The sequence below is a fragment of the Salmo salar genome, chromosome 23 (genome assembly GCF_965601325.2).
Source record: "Salmo salar chromosome 23, fSalSal1, whole genome shotgun sequence".
Classification (NCBI taxonomy): domain Eukaryota; kingdom Metazoa; phylum Chordata; class Actinopteri; order Salmoniformes; family Salmonidae; genus Salmo; species Salmo salar.
This window is the reverse complement of record NC_138313.1, coordinates 3430727-3447674: the sequence shown is the minus strand read 5'-3', so window position 1 is coordinate 3447674 and position 16948 is coordinate 3430727. Positions and strand designations below refer to the sequence as shown.

Below are 16948 nucleotides of genomic sequence, written 5' to 3'. Positions count from 1 at the left end.
GGGGGGGGGGGGGGGGGGGGTCAAAATCAAAAGTAACAGTCAGTATTTGGTGTGGCCACCAGCTGCATTAAGTACTGCAGTGCATCTCCTCATGGACTGCACCAGATTTGCCAGTTCTTGTTGTGAGATGTTACCCCACTCTTCACCAAGGCACCTGCAAGTTCCCAGACATTTCTCGGGGAGATGGCCCTAGCCCTCACTCTCCGATCCAACAGGTCCCAGACGTGCTCAATGGGATTGAGATCCGGGCTCTTCATTGGCCATGGCAGAACACTGACATTCCTGTCTTGCAGGAAATCACGCACAGAACGAGCAGTATGGCTGGTGGCATTGTCATGCTGGAGGGTCATGTCAGGATGAGCCTGCAGGAAGGGTACCACATGAGGGAGAAGGATGTCTTCCCTGTAACGCACAGCATTGAGATTGCCTGCAATGACAACAAGCTCAGTTCGATGATGTGACACCGCCCCAGACCATGACAGACCCTCCACCTCCAAATCGATCCAGAATACAGACCTCGGTGTAACGCTCATTCCTTCGACGATAAACGCGAATCCGACCATCACCCCTGCTGAGACAAAACCGCGACACGTCAGTGAAGAGCACTTTTTGCCAGTCCTGTCTGGTCCAGCGATGGTGGGTTTGTGCCCATAGGCGACGTTGTTGCCGGTGATGTTTGGTGAGGACCTGCCTTACAACAGGCTTACAAGCCCTCAGTCCAGCCTCTCTCAGCCTATTGCGGACATTCTGAGCACTGATGGAGGGATTGTGCGTTCCTGGTGTAACTCGGGAAGTTGTTGTTGCCATCCTGTACCTGTCCTGCAGGTGTGATGTTCGGGTATATACTGATCCTGTGCAGGTGTTGTTACACGTGGTCTGCCACTGCGAGGACGATCAGCTGTCCATCCTGTCTCCCTGTAGAGCTGTCTTATGCGTCTCACAGTATGGACATTGCAATTTATTGCCCTGGCCACATCTGCAGTCCTCATGCCTCCTTGTAGCATGCCTAAGGCAAGTTCATGCAGATGAGCAGGGACTCTGGGCATCTTCCTTTTGGTGTTTTTCAGAGTCAGTAGAAAGGCCTCTTTAGGGTCCTAAGTTTTCATAACTGTGACCTTAATTGTCTACCGTCTGTAAGCTGTTAGTGTCTTAACGACCATTCCACAGGTCCATGTTCATTAATTGTTTATGGTTCATTGAACAAGCATGGAAAACAGTGTTTAAACCCTTTACAATGAAGATCTGTGAAGTTATTTGGATTTTTACAAATTATCTTTGAAAGACAGGGTCCTGAAAAAGGGACGTATCTTTTTTTGCTGAGTTTAGCTGCACTTTGTTTTACCTTTTTCCAATTGACATTTGTATATATCCATAAAAAGTATGCCAGTTGATTCATGATTTCGACTGGCTGAGAAACGCTGCCTGCCTCGCTCTCTCTCGTCCCGACCCCTACACATTCATTACTATGGGACAGTTAGAGATCGAATTTGAATATTGAAACAAATTAGTTAGTCTAAAAGAAATGTGAGATAATGTATAGATGCTGTTTATGATGGAGATCAAATTTATAACTTCCCTGCCTGGGCTGATGAGGCAGTCAGATGGAAAATAGTAAATAGGACATTTTAATGTCATAGATTTAGCAGGTGGTAATTTGTGGAATAGACACCATCACACAATTATATACAGTGCTGTGAAAAAGCATTTGCCCCCTTCCTGATTTCTGATTTTTTTTGCACATTTGTCACACTTAAAATGTTTCAGATCAAACAAATGTAAATATTACACAAAGATAACCCAAGTAAACACAAAATGCAGTTAAGTGATGATTTTATTTAAGGGAAAAAAGCTATCCGAACCCTATGTGAAAAAGTAATTGCCCCCTAAACCTAATAACTGGTTGTGGCACCCTCAGCAGCAACAACTGCAATCAAGCGTTTGTGATAACTGGCAATGAGCCTTTCACATTGCTGTGGAGGAATTTGGCCCACTCTTCTTTGCAGAATTGTTTTAATTCAGCCACATTGGAGGGTTTTCGAGCATGAACCACCTTTTTAAGGTCACGCCACACCATCTCAATTGGATTCAAGTCCAGACTGACTAGGCCACTCCAAAACCTTCATTTAATTTTTTTTTTTTTTAAGTCATTCAGAGATGAACTTGCTGGTGTGTTTTGGATCATTGTCCTGCTGCAGAACCCAGGTGTGCTTCAGCTTGAGGTCACGAACTGATGGCCGGACATTCTCCTTCAGGATTTTTTGGTAGAGAGCAGAATTCATGGTTCCATCAATCACAGAAAGTAATCCAGGTCCTGAAGCAGCCCCAGACCATCACACTACCACCACCATATTTGACTGTTGGTATGATGTTCTTTTTCTGAAATGCTGTGTTACTTTTACACCAGATGTAACGGGACGCACACCTTCCAAAAAGTTCAACTTTTGTCTCGCCAGTCCACAGAATATTTTCCCAAAAATCTTGGGGATCATCAAGATGTTTTTTGCCAAAAGTGAGACGAGCCTTTGTTCTTTTTGGTCAGAAGTGGTTTTCGCCTTGGAACTTTGCCATGGATGCCATTTTTGCCCAGTCTCTTTCTTATGGTTGAGTCATGAACATGAACACTGACCTTAACTGAGGCAAGTGAGGCCTGCAGTTCTTTAGATGTTGTTCTTTTGTGACCTCTTGGATGAGTCGTCGCTGCGCTCTTGGGGTAATTTTGGTAGGACGGTCACTCCTTGGAAGGTTCACCACTGTTCCAAATGTTCTCCATTTGTGGATAATGGCTCTCACCGTGGTTCGCTGGAGTCCCAAAGCTTTAGAAATGGCTTTGTAACCCTTTCCAGACTGATCGATGTCAATTACTTTGTTTCTCATCTGTTCCTGAATTTCTTTGGATCACATCATGTCTTGCTTTTTGAGATCTTTTGGCCTACTTCACTTTGTCAGACAGGTTCTATTTAAGTGATTTCTTGATTCAACAGGTCTGGCAGTAATCAGGCCTGGGTGTGGCTAGTGAAATTGAACTCAGCTTTCCAAAAAATGTGATTAACCACAGTAAATTCATGATTTAACAAGGGGGGGGCAATTACTTTGTCACATAGGGCCATGAAGGTTCGGATAGCTTTTTCCCTTATAAATACAATTATCACTTAAAAACGGCATTTTGTTTACTTGGGTTATCTTTGTGTAATATTAAAATTTGTTTGATGATCTGAAACATTTAAATGTGACAAATGTGTAAAAAAATAAGAAATCAGGGATAAATACTTTTACACAGCACTGTATTTGCCATGGCGCCCTAGTAGCAGCCTAAGCAGAGAGCTCCTGTAAATGTGTAGCTACAACTGTAGTTATTTTTTAGGTGTATTCAATTATTGTTTTTTAGGCAGCTCTTTTGTTTTTGATAGCATTTAGATTGTATTACATATATCTGATGTTTATAAGTAACAGATTTGCAGATTGACTGAAAAGTTAAGACGTTTTGAGAAATAGAAAAAAACGAATAGCCTAAATCAAACAAAACAACCCATTTCGACGTTGCAGCAAATTGTTGACTGTGATGCATTTTAAACTGTGAGTGCATGGGTGGCGCGTTATCGGAAATCCCTCACGGATGACGTAAGAAAGAAACAGCGCAGTAGTACCACAGGGTTATGCCGTGTTCATGTGCCAGTCGGAATTTAGAAACTCGGTTATTTCAGATTTGTTAACTGTTTGTAGTAATACACGCGCGCCGCGACATTTCTGAGTTTCCTGGTTCCGACTAGCACTTGAACACAGTATTTATTAAAACATATTTGGCAGTACTGCGTCAATAGGCCCCTAGAGCAAAGGAACTAGACACTACAATGGTCAAGTGTATCTAGTACGTGTATGAATGGGGCGGCAGGTAGCATAGTGGTTACAGCGTTGGGCCAAAAACTGAAAAGTTGCTGGATCGAATCCTCGAGCTGACAAGGTAAAAATCTGTCCACATAACCCACTGTTCGCCGGTAGATCGTCGTTGTAATTATGAATTTGTTCTTAACTAACTTGCCTAGTTAAATAAAGATCAAATAACAGCTGTCGTCCAGTAAACCACGTGACTTGTAATCGTTCTTCCGGGATTGCTTCCGCATGGTTTCCACTAGATAGCCCAGACACAAAGTCAAAATGTCTATATCACAAAAAAAAGAAACATTTTTGGCTTGCCTACGGCATAACCGTATGAACTTGAAGGTCAGTGTTGGGCATACAGTTAGCAGTTTGGTTAAATCACATTTTAATGACGAGAAATTGTAGAAATGGGCGGGGTTTATGACTTTGTGGCTGTGGTAACTAATGACGGCACGCCCACCAACCAACTGAAAACACAGAAGCGTAATAAAAGCAAAATAAAAGAGAAGCGCATTGACCATTTGACTCTGCCAAGCTAGGAGAAGAATCTGCCCAATTATTCAACAAAGGTAAGAAATTCTCATAGCTACCAACTCTAGATTGGTTGGTTGCCATTCTCAAATGCATTGAATAGTGGCAATAAAGTAGACCTAATAAATGTAGATTGCCTTAAAGCTCTGGTAGTGGATAAGTAAACTTCTACTTTAAAAAATGACAACGTTTATTTGTATGACGGTTAGTTGTGAAAAAAGATTGCTCTTTCAACTTAAAAAAATATATATATTTACACCTCAACATGGTCGATGGTTTACATTTACATCTGCCCTCAAGACATTTCAAAAGTTGCTAATAAAACGCCTAGAACGGAACTACTCTTCCTAATGAAAATGCATCATCCTTCCTTGGAGTTGATTGGTGACAGCAATACGAGGAAACACAGGGCCCGGTTTCACAAAAACATCTTAAGGCTATGTTCATCGATAAATTTAGCCTTCAGATGATTTTTGGAAACCGGGCCCGGATCAGTGAGGACTGAATAATGTACTGTTAAAGTATTGGAACCAGCCCTTACTAGAATGTTTTGTGTTCTATTTCCTAATTCTATAAGGGAAACACCCATATCACCTGGTACTGAACTCACTGCAAAACGGATGCACTTTGCCCCCTCATAGAAACTTTATTATGTCCATATCTCCCACACCACTGATAGTAAATGCTATATCCATTTGGTTCCTCCCTCCCTCTAAACTACAAAGATGAACGTTAAGCTCTGTGACTCTTTCTGGAACCTTATATTTTCCACTGTGGTGTTCAATGTAGGACAAGGCAGGCTAACTTTTCTGTGGTCTGGAAGTTGAATGTCTGGCTTAGATTTTACCCAAGTTTAAAAAGAGATTTATTTTGTCGATATGCACACTTACATCTGTATTTCTGCCTCTCAAACACAGGGCATTATCAATGCCAAACATGTTGCTGTGGAGACAGCAAACTTCACATGGCAGATGAGTTTTAGAGCATAAGCGGTAATTGCAATTTATGTCAACTTTTCTAGAATTTGTTTTGTTACAGCCACTTCAACAGAAAGCACTACCTCTTACGCTCAAGAATGCACAAACAAATCTTACCCTCCTTAACTTAACCACACCCCCTACAGTCCAATAACTAGGACACATTTATTTTACCAGTTTTTTTTATTTATTTAACCTTTATTTAACTAGGCAAGTCAGTTAAGAACACATTTATTTACAATTACGGCCTACCCTGGCCAAACCCAGACGATGCTGGGCCAATTGTGTGCTGCCTTATGGGACTCCCAATCACGGCTGGTTGGGATACAGCCTGGAATTGAACCAGGGTCTGTGGTGACACCTCTAGCACTGAGATGCAGTGCCTTAGACTTCTGCGCCACTCAGGAGTACCAAGGTTAGTCTCATTGGGATCAAAAATCCCTTTAACAAGAAAGACCTGGCCAAAATGGCAGCACACAAAGTTTGACACACCGTTCTACAGTATGTGTGCACAAGCTTGCGTATGGGCCTAATCATAGAATTACATATAGAATCCCGATTTGTTCAATAGGATCTCTGTGGGCCTAGTCGTAAAGATTTGTCATTTAACTTTTTTTGAAATGTATTACCTTTTACTGTGACATAAACACAACCAGTCATTATGTTGTCATCTGATTGTCAATCACTTCAATGAGCTCCTTTACTACACGCACACATTCATCCACTCAAAACATATTTCCAACCTCCAAATAGTGGTGAAAGGAAAGAGACATATGTTACACATCAACAAAAAGTGTAATGACATTTAGCCATTGTCATTAGGCCAGAATTTATGCGTCCACCACCACTAACTTTCCTGAACCAACACTTACACTTTACATTTTGTGTTCCATATGTGCTTTTGGTGTCATGGATGGGATTGTTGCTGTAAGAAGGTGTGGGTGACGATGGTTACTGTACTGTACCTTCACACCTAGTACAGTACACAGCGCACACCTTATAACTCAATGTACACGTTATAATACATTAGGTATGTGTACTGTCCCTCTTGCTTGATAGTTCTTGAGTGGGTGGAGGCACTGGAATGTATAGTGAAATAGTATTGGGCGTGCCGGTTTGTGGAAGGTGTGTGCCTGTATGACCGATTTTACATGTTTGGCTCAGATTTGTGTAAATGACAGATGTGTGTACATGGTGGGAGTGTCTGTAGTTTTGTCTTATAAAAATAAACATGTAGTACTTTAGTTTTGTTCTCTCAAGCCCCCCCCCCCCCCCCTCCCCTCCTGTGTAACTATTACCTGGTCCAGCCAGTTTGCGTCAGTCGTTATGTAGTGTCATTGTCAGGTGTATTTGCTCTCACCAGTCAGGAGCGCTCCCACATGTCCGAGCATGTCAAAGGACACTGTTTAATGGGAATCTTTTCTCTTTAGTTATAGCATACACTCTAGTATAGTATAAAGAATAGTCCCCTGAATGCAGACAGTGGTGGAAAAAGTACCCAATTGTCATACTTGAGTAAAAATAAAGATCCCTTCATAGAAATTACTCAAGTGAAAGTTACCCAGTAAAATACCACTTGAGTAAAAGTATTTGGTTTTAAATATACTTAAGTATCAAAAGTAAATGTAATTGCTCAAGTATACTTAAGTGTAAATTATAAAAAATTCCGTATATTAAGCAAACCAAATGGCACCATTTTATTTTTTTGTGTAGCCAGGGGCACACTCCAACATTCAGACATAATTTACAAACGAAGCATGTGTGTTTAGTGAGTCCGCCAGATCAGAGGCAGTAGGGATGACCAGGGATGTTCTCTTGATAAGTGTGTGAATTGGACAATGTTCCTCTCATGCTAAGCATTCAAAATGTACTTTTGGGTGACAGGGAAAATGTATGGTGTAAGAAGTACATTATTTTCTTTAGGAATGTAAGTGAAGTAAAAGCATTATAAAAATATAATACAGATACCCCCCCAAAAATGACTTAAGTAGTACTTTTCAAGTATTTTTACTTAAGTACTTTACACCACAGGTGACAGTCAGCACAGGTGACAGTAAGCCTTGTCCTGGTCTGAAAGGCACTTCTCTATTGGACACCTTTTTAGTCCAGAAGTAGGCTTGAAGCCAATTGAATTCTTGGCACATGTTCTTACACAAGTGTTTCAAAATGGCAGAGAGAAGCTGCTTTAGAGGAGAGCTAGATAATGGATTCCTAATGGGGGATCAGCTTTCACCTAGTCAACTCCTTCAGATCAGAACCACTGAAAGAAAAGAGGCAAGAAGGGGGGGAGAAACATTTTACATTTTGGGCATTTAACAGACTCATCCAGAGGGACTTACAGTCAGTGCATTCCACTTACGGTAAGATGGCTAGTCAGAGGAGGAGATTGGGTGGATCTCAATGAGTCAGGAGGTCAGTGGGCAGTCAGTGGGCGTGTTCAACATTGCAGCCGACTTTAAAGGTGGGTCAAAACGGACTGATATACAAATAACCTTGCATCATAATTAACTGCTCAATATTATTTGTAGGTCAGTCCGTCACAATTGACTTATGATACATCACGGTTTTGATGCTCTTGAACATGGCCAGCGTCGCCTTTAGGCAGTAGGGCAGGCCACTTCAGGGGCCTGTTCTGGAGGACATAACATTACAGAACTTTTCAGATAATCATAGATCTCTTCTACATGATACTTGTCTATCTGTCAGATAGAATAGGAAATCGTGTCAGCTCTATTAATTATATTTCGGAACGTTTCACATCACTGAATTAACCCTTTCCACTCCGGCCATTCCAGATGACATCCAAGAATGGCGGGAGCTTAGCCGGGATGAAATTTGAGGGGCTGGTAGATGCGTCAATCATCCGTGTCCCGCCCCACCACTACATCCATGTCCTGGACCAAAACACCAATATCGCCCGTGTGGAGATTGGACCGCTCACCTACATCAGACAGGACAATGAGAGGTGAGGAGTGTGTGTGTTGGTGCGTTTATCTGTCGTTTATCTGATAAGGTCTGCGTGTAATTACCTAATTACAAGTGCGGTTGGTTGTTGGTTTCTTCTAAGCCTACTGACGGCAAACAAGCTGTTATCGCTGGGGTTACAGCGTCACACAATGTTTGACAGCACACTTTGAAAGTTGCCAAATATCACGTTTTTAATGGCATCTTTTACCCAGATTAAATCAGCATGTGCTCCTCTGTGGCTGGTTTAAACATATGATTACGCAATCACACATGCATACACATGAACAGATGCATAGAGGTTGATTACATTGCTAGAGTGGAAGTAGGTGCTGCATTCTAGGTGTTTCTTTAGGTTAGTCAACATATGCCATGTACAAACACGTTTACACTCAGTATGTACAGTGAGGGGGGAAAAGTATTTGATCCCCTGCTGATTTTGTACATTTGCCCACTGACAAAGAAATGATCAGTCTATAATTTTAATGGTAGGTTTATTTCAACAGTGAGAGACAGAATAACCACAAAAAAATCCAGAAAAACGCATGTCAACATTTTTTATAAATTGATTTGCATTTTAATGAGGGAAATAAGTATTTGACCCCCTCTCAATCATAAAGATTTCTGGCTCCCAGGTGTCTTTTATACAGGTAACAAGCTGAGACTAGGAGCACACTCTTAAAGGGAGTGCTCCTAATCTGTTTGTTACCTGTATAAAAGACACCTGTCCACAGAAGCAATCAATCAATCAGATTCCAAACTCTCCACCATGGCCAAGACCAAAGAGCTCTCCAAGGATGTCAGGGACAAGACTGTAGACCTACACAAGGCTGGAATGGGCTACAAGACCATCGCCAAGCAGCTTGGTGAGAAGGTGACAGTTGGTGCGATTATTCGCAAATGGAAGAAACACAAAAGAACTGTCAATCTCCCTCTGCGTGGGGCTCCATGCAAGATCTCACCTCGTGGAGTTGCAGTGATCATGAGAACGGTGAGGAACCAGCCCAGAACTACACGGGAGGATCTTGTCAATGATCAAGGCAGCTGGGACCATAGTCACCAAGAAAACAATTGGTAACACACTACGCCGTGAAGGACTGAAAACCTGCAGCGCCCGCAAGGTCCCCCTGCTAAAGAAAGCACATATACATGCCCGTCTGAAGTTTGCCAATGAACATCTGAATGATTCAGAGGACAACTGGGTGAAAGTGTTGGGGTCAGATAAGACCAAAATGGAGCTCTTTGGCATCAACTCAACTCGCTGTGTTTGGAGGAGGAGGAATGCTGCCTATGACCAAGAACACCATCTCCACCGTCAAACATGGAGGTGGAAACATTGCTTTGGGGGTGTTTTTCTGCTAAGGGGACAGGACAACTTCACCGCATCAAAGGGACGATGGACGGGGCCAAGTACTGTCAAATCTTGGGTGAGAACCTCCTTCCCTCAGCCAGGGCATTGAAAATGGGTTGTGGATGGGTATTCCAGCATGACAATGACCCAAAACACACGGCCAAGGCAACAAAGGAGTGGCTCAAGAAGAAGCACATTAAGGTCCTGGAGTGGCCTAGCCAGTCTCCAGACCTTAATCCCATAGAAAATCTGTGGAGGGAGCTCAAGGTTTGAGTTGCCAAACGTCAGCCTCGAAACCTTAATGACTTGGAGAAGATCTGCAAAGAGGAGTGGGACAAAATCCCTCCTGAGGTGTATGCAAACCAGGTGGCCAACTACAAGAAACGTCTGACCTCTGTGATTGCCAACAAGGGTTTTGCCACCAAGTCATGTTTTGCAGAGGGGTCAAATAACTTATTTCCCTCATTAAAATGCAAGTCAATTTATAACATTTTTGACATGCGTTTTTCAGGATTTTTTTGTTGTTATTCTGTCTCTCACTGTTCAAATAAACCTACCATTACAATTATAGACTGATCATTTCTTTGTCAATGGGCAAACGTACAAAATCAGCACGGGATCAAATACTTTTTTCCCTCACTGTATCTGTGTAGACTTGTATTTCAGTCAGTAGGTGATTGTATTGTGCCCTCCTCAGAGTGCTGTTCTCCCCCGTGCGAATGACCATGGTCCCTCCTCGCCACTACTGCGTGGTTCTCAACCCCGTTGCTCGCGACGACCAAGGACAGGTGCTCTTTGACCAATCAGGACAGGCCAAGCTTCGCCATGCCGACCTGGAGATCCGACTCACCCAGGACCCCTTCCCCCTCTACCCTGGAGAGGACATCCAGCAGGTACGGTCTGTTTGTTAGATGTCAGCGCTAAAGCCTAGGTGTTAGTAGTGCAGGGAGCTGATGCAAGTCTTCAGGTCTCAGTGCAGAGATTGCTCAGCACACAAGATAATATAACTGTCTGGGACCTGGGTGCTAACCTGGTTCTCCTGCATGCTACAATTGTGTTAGTCTGCGGTGTTAAAGCCTAGGCATTATAAGTTTGGAGAGTTGAAGCAATTCTTTTTACATGGGTGTTAATCTCTTTTTTTTATACACTGCTCAAAAAAATAAAGGGAACACTTAAACAACACAATGTAACTCCAAGTCAATCACACTTCTGTGAAATCAAACTGTCCACTTAGGAAGCAACACTGTGTGGCAAACCTCTTCAAAGTTAGGAGCGTTTGTCACAAATTAAGTGGGAAACTGTCACCAAAGTCAGCCCAGAATGAAAGTTCTTTCGAACATGACAGTACCTGTGTGTTTGTTTCGCTGTCCTGGTCCACCCAGGCCGCAGGTAAGGTCAAGGATAGCAGGGTTCGGTACACAAATCTGGTTCTCGGGTAGGTCCAGGTCTAAACGCCAACAGGTAAGTCCAAAACAGTCCAGCTCGTACACGGTAAATCCAGCCAATGTAGATTGTCTCTATGGTTCATAGATCCTTCCCGCTCTCTTCCTGGTTTTTCTTGACCTTTTATCTGTGGGTCGGCTCCACCTTCTGAGGGTTCCCCTTGCTTCTGGGAATTGTAGTTTTGGCGGTCGCCATTTTGTGATCTGTAGTTCTGATCGGGGTGGCCATTTTAGTGATCAGGCAGAGCCCGTTTATTAGTTCTGCCCTCACATATCTGCCATTTATCACTCGACCCCCTTCTTTGCCACAACTGATTGACAATAAATTTCACATGCTGTTGTGCAAATGGAATAGACAACAGGTGGAAATTATAGGCAATTAGCAAGACACCCCCAATAAAGGAGTGGTTCTGCAGGTGGGGACCACAGACCACTTCTCAGTTCCTATGCTTCCTGGCTGATGTTTTGGTCACTTTTGAATGCTGGCGGTGCTTTCACTCTAGTGGTAGCATGAGACGGAGTCTACAACCCACACAAGTGGCTCAGGTAGTGCAGCTCATCCAGGATGGCACATCAATGCGAGCTGTGGCAAGAAGGTTTGCTGTGTCTGTCAGCGTAGTGTTCAGAGCATGGAGGCGCTACCAGGAGACAGGCCAGTACATCAGGAGACGTGGAGGAGGCCGTAGGAGGGCAACAACCCAGCAGCAGGACCGCTACCTCCGCCTTTGTGGAAGGAGGAGCAGGAGAAGCACTGCCAGAGCCCTGCAAAATGACCTCCAGCAGGCCACAAATGTGCATGTGTCTGCTCAAACGGTCAGAAACAGACTCCATGAGGGTGGTATGAGGGCCCGACGTCCACAGGTGGGGGTTGTGCTTACAGCCCAACACCGTGCAGGACGTTTGGCATTTGCCAGAGAACACCAAGATTGGCAAATTCGCCACTGGCGCCCTGTGCTCTTCACAGATGAAAGCATGTTCACACTGAGCAAGTGACAGACGTGACAGAGTCTGGAGACGCCGTGCAGAACGTTCTGCTGCCTGCAACATCCTCCAGCATGACCGGTTTGGCGGTGGGTCAGTCATGGTGTGGGGTGGCATTTATTTGGGGGGCCGCACAGCCCTCCATGTGCTCGCCAGAGGTAGCCTGACTGCCATTAGGTACCGAGATGAGATCCTCAGACCCCTTGTGAGACCATATGCTGGTGCGGTTGGCCCTGGGTTCCTCCTAATGCAAGACAATGCTGGACCTCATGTGGCTGGAGTGTGTCAGCAGTTCCTGCAAGAGGAAGGCATTGATGCTATGGACTGGCCCGCCCATTCCCCAGACCTGAATCCAATTGAGCACATCTGGGACATCATGTCTCGCTCCATCCACCAACGCCACGTTGCACCACAGACTGTCCAGGAGTTGGCGGATGCTTTAGCACAGGTCTGGGAGGAGATCCCTCACGAGACCATCCGCCACCTCATCAGGAGCATGCCCAGGCGTTGTAGGGAGGTCATACAGGCACGTGGAGGCCACACACACACACTACTGAGCCTCATTTTGACTTGTTTTAAGGACATTACATCAAAGTTGGATCAGCCTGTAGTGTGGTTTTCCACTTTAATTTTCAGTGTGACTCCAAATCCAGACCTCCATGGGTTGATAAATTGGATTTCCATTGATTATTTTTGTGTGATTTTTGTTGTCAGCACATTCAACTATGTAAAGAAAAAAGTATTTAATAAGATAATTTCTTTCATTCAGATCTAGGATGTGTTGTTTAAGTGTTCCCTTTATTTTTTTGAGCAGTATATATACAGTTGAAGTCGGAAGTTTACATACACCTTAGCCGAATACATTTAAACTCAGTTTTTCACAATTCCTGACATTTAATCCTAGTAAAAATTCCCTGTCTTAGGTCAGTTAGGATCACCACTTTCTTTTAAGAATGTGAAATGTCAGAATAATAGTAGAGAATGATTTATTTCAGCTTTCATCACATTCCCAGTGGGTCAGAAGTTTACATACGCTCAATTAGTATTTGGTTGCATTTCCTTTAAATTGTTTAACTTGGGTCAAACATCTCGGGTAGCCTTCCACAAGCTTCCCACAATAAGTTGGGTGAATTTTGGCCCATTCCTCCTGACAGAGCTGGTGTAACTGAGTCAGGTTTGTAGGCCTCCTTGCTAACACACGCTTTTTCAGTTCTGCTCACAAATGTTCTATAGGATTGAGGTCAGGGCTTTGTGATGGCCACTCCAATACCTTGACTTTGTTGTCCTTAAGCCATTTTGCCACAACTTTGTAAGTATGCTTGGGGTCATTGTTCATATGGAAGACCAACCTTTAACTTCCTGACTGATGTCTTGATGTTGCTTCAATATATCCACATCATTTTTGTTCCTCATGCGGCCATCTATTTTGTGAAGTGCACCAGTCCCTCCTGCAGCAAAGCACCCTCACAACATGATGCTGCCACTCCCGTGCTTCACGGTTGGGATGGTGTTCTTTGGCTTGCAAGCCTCCCCCTTTTCCTCCAAATATAACGATGGTCATTATGGCCAAACAGTTCTATTTTTGTTTCGTCAGAACAGAGGTCATTTCTCCAAAAAGTACCATCTTTGTCCCCATGTGCAGTTGCAAACCGTAGTCTTGCTTTATTGTTGCGGTTTTGGAGCAGTTCTTCCTTGCTGAGCGGCCTTTCAGGTTATGTCGATATAGGACTCGTTTTACTGTGGATATAGATACTTTTGTACCTGTTTCCTCCAGCATCTTCACAAGGTCCTTTGCTGTTGTTCTGGAATTGATTTGCACTTTTCGCACCAAAGTACATTAATCTCTAGGAGACAGAACATGTCTCCTTCCTGAACGGTATGACGGCTGCATGGTCCCATGGTGTTTATACTTGCATACTATTGTTTGTACAGATGAGCGTGGTTCCTTCAGGCGTTTGGAAATTGCTCCCAAGGATGAACCAGACTTGTGAAGGTCTACAACTTTTTTTTCTGAGGTCTTGGCTGATTTCTTTTGAATTTCCCATGATGTCAAGCAAAGAGGCACTGAGTTTGTAGGCCTTGAAATACATCCACAGGTACACCTCCAATTGACTCAAATGATGTCAATTAGCGTATCAAAAGCTTCTAAAGCCATGACATAATTTTCTGGATTTTTCCAAGCTGTTTAAAGGCACAGCCAATTGAGTGTATGTAAACTTCTGACCCACTGGAATTGTGATACAGTGAATTATAAGCGAAATAATCTGTCTGTAAACAATTGTTGGAAAAATGACTTGTGTCATGCACAAAGTAGATGTCCTAACCGACTTGCCAAAACTATAGTTTGTTAACAAGAAATTTGTGGAGTGGTTGAAAAACGAGTTTTAATGACTTCAACCTAAGTGTATGAAAACTTCTGACTTCAACTGTGTGTGTGTGTGTATATATATATATATATATATATATATATATATATATATATATATATATATATATATTGCGTGCTCTCCCCTCCCAGCACGTGACAGCGCTGCAGATCGTCTACCCAGACACCGCCCTGCGCCTTCAGGCTCTGCTGGACTTTGAGGAGGTGGGAGGAGAGAAGAGGGTGGCTGGAGATGAGTGGCTGTTCGAAGGGCCAGGTGAGTTCTCTGGGTACAACTCCTAACACATCCATTACAATTTCCTTCGGTCCTTACAGGGGTCATATTGATGAATGTGTATATTTTTTTACTAAATCTGAGCATTGTTTTAACAAGATAACTAGTGCTCTTTCAATTTGTTTCTAATTTGATTCATCACGTACACAGTTTACAGCAGGTATAAAAGGTGCAGTGAAATACTTTCTTGCAAGCTCCCTCAACAATGCAGTACAAATATCAATAAAAAATAACAAGTAGTAGAAAAAAGTAGTATGCAAAAAACATAGTACATTCCACCCTAGTCATATACTGTTCTCTCTGCTACCTCATGGCAAGTGGTACCTGCGCGCCAAGTCTAGGTCCAAGAAGCTTCTAAACAGCTTTTACCCCCAAGCCATAAGACTCCTGCACATCTAATCAAATAGCTACCCAGACTATTTGCATTGCTGGTGCTACTCTGTTATTATCTATGCATAGTCACATTAATAACGCTACCTACATGTACATATTACCTCGACTAACCGGTGCCCCTGCACATTGACTCTGTACCGGTGCCCTCTGTATATTCTGCTGCTCTTGAATTATTTGTTACTTTTATTTCTTATTCTTTTTTTTTTAGTTATTTTTTTCTTAACTGCATTGTTGGTTAAGGGCATTTCACCTGTTGTATTCGGCACGTGACAAAGACTATTTTATTTGACATTCCAAACAGTATGTAGTACCCGATTTCCAAACACAGCCTGATTGCCTAATAATGCTTCTCTAACCCCCGACCCCTAACCTCTGCCCCCCCCCCCCCCATAGGGACGTACATCCCCAGGAAGGAGGTGGCAGTGCTGGAGACCATCAAGGCCACGGTGATCAAAGAGAACCAGGCCATCCGCCTCCGAGCACGCAAGGAGGGAGTGGACAGGAGCGGAGTCCGCAGGGTCACTGGTGAGACACATATACTGTATTTTATATTTTTATTGTGCATATAATGTATGTACACAAAAGCAGCAGATGTTGTATCACTATCATACACAGATTTGCACACACACACACACACACCTACCTAGCTGAGTGATTCCCTGTGTGTGTTTGTCCAGGTGAGGAGTGGCAGGTGATAAAGGTGGGGGCGTATCTACCAGGAGCTCATGAGGAGGTCCTTGACATCGTCAACGCTTTCATCCTCACTGACAAGGTAACACCGCCCTCCTCTCTCGCCCTCACTTTATCTAGCACTCCCCTTCTCTCCATCCCTTGCTTTACTTATAACCCCCCCTCCTCGCTCCCTCACTTTATCTATCACTCTCCCTCTTTACCAATCACTCCTCATTCCTCCTCTCTTCACCATTTACTCCCCCTCCCTCCTTTCTCTCCCTCTCTTTGACCTATCACTCACCTTCCTTCTCTCGCCTCTCTCTTCACCATTTATTCCCTCTCCCTCCTCTTTCCCCCTCTCTTTACTTTTCCCTCCTCTCTCCCGCCCTTTATTTTTTTTTATTCATTCACCATCTCTTGTTCTCCCCCTCAATCCTCTTGATTGGCGGTCTCCAATAGTTTAACTATTGGATTATTTTGCTCTTCACTCGCAGTTGCTTAGTAGCCTATGCCTATTCCTGACCAAAAGCCTGTTATTTGACTGACTGATAATCAATCAATTAATGTGATTTTGTTTCACTGAATTTCCATCTGTATAGGCTATTTGTTTAATTGGTTTCTGGCTGGGCAAACAAGTGGAGGTGGTATCTCATATATTCGCTGATCCATTTTTTTTTTTTGGTGCAATGTGGCCTAAATCAAGAGTAGACCTATTATTTTGCTTGCGTATTAGCAACTCCAAAAACCCTCGGAGGTTGTGAAATATGAATATGAGACTCACATGTTTTTGAAAATAGGATTGGATGTTATTTTCTATCGGTATCATGATGAAGATAAGATCCTGCACCTAACGAGGTGGAGTGAGGGTAGGAAAGGGATGAAACGTGGATTAAAAAAGAATGCATGTTTCAAAATATAACTTTTATTTTTATTTGATAGCGGTTCCACACATCCCCGTGGGAAAAATATTATTTGTATTTTATTCTGTAATATTCCATTATATTCTTACTATAAAATATGTCTGACTGTGATCGGATAGGTGTGTCTTGTCTGTTTTAATAAACAAAATAACAAACTATTGATTTCATTTGAATGGCGCAG

The 16948-nt window shown here is 43.1% G+C and overlaps 1 protein-coding gene across 3 annotated transcripts in view; it reads left to right on the top strand.

The window, feature by feature from the left end:
- The first annotated feature begins 3687 nt into the window (after positions 1–3687).
- Positions 3688–16948, top strand: part of LOC100380384 (major vault protein) — a 31179-nt gene continuing 17918 nt past the window's right edge. The window contains exons 1-6 of one of the 3 annotated variants that reach the window (XM_045705880.2): positions 3688–3958; positions 8180–8349; positions 10397–10592; positions 14641–14764; positions 15569–15700; positions 15853–15947. In XM_045705880.2, the coding sequence (XP_045561836.2) occupies positions 8180–8349; positions 10397–10592; positions 14641–14764; positions 15569–15700; positions 15853–15947 (717 nt within the window). In that variant the 5' untranslated portion in view covers positions 3688–3958. 3 annotated transcript variants of the gene reach the window in all.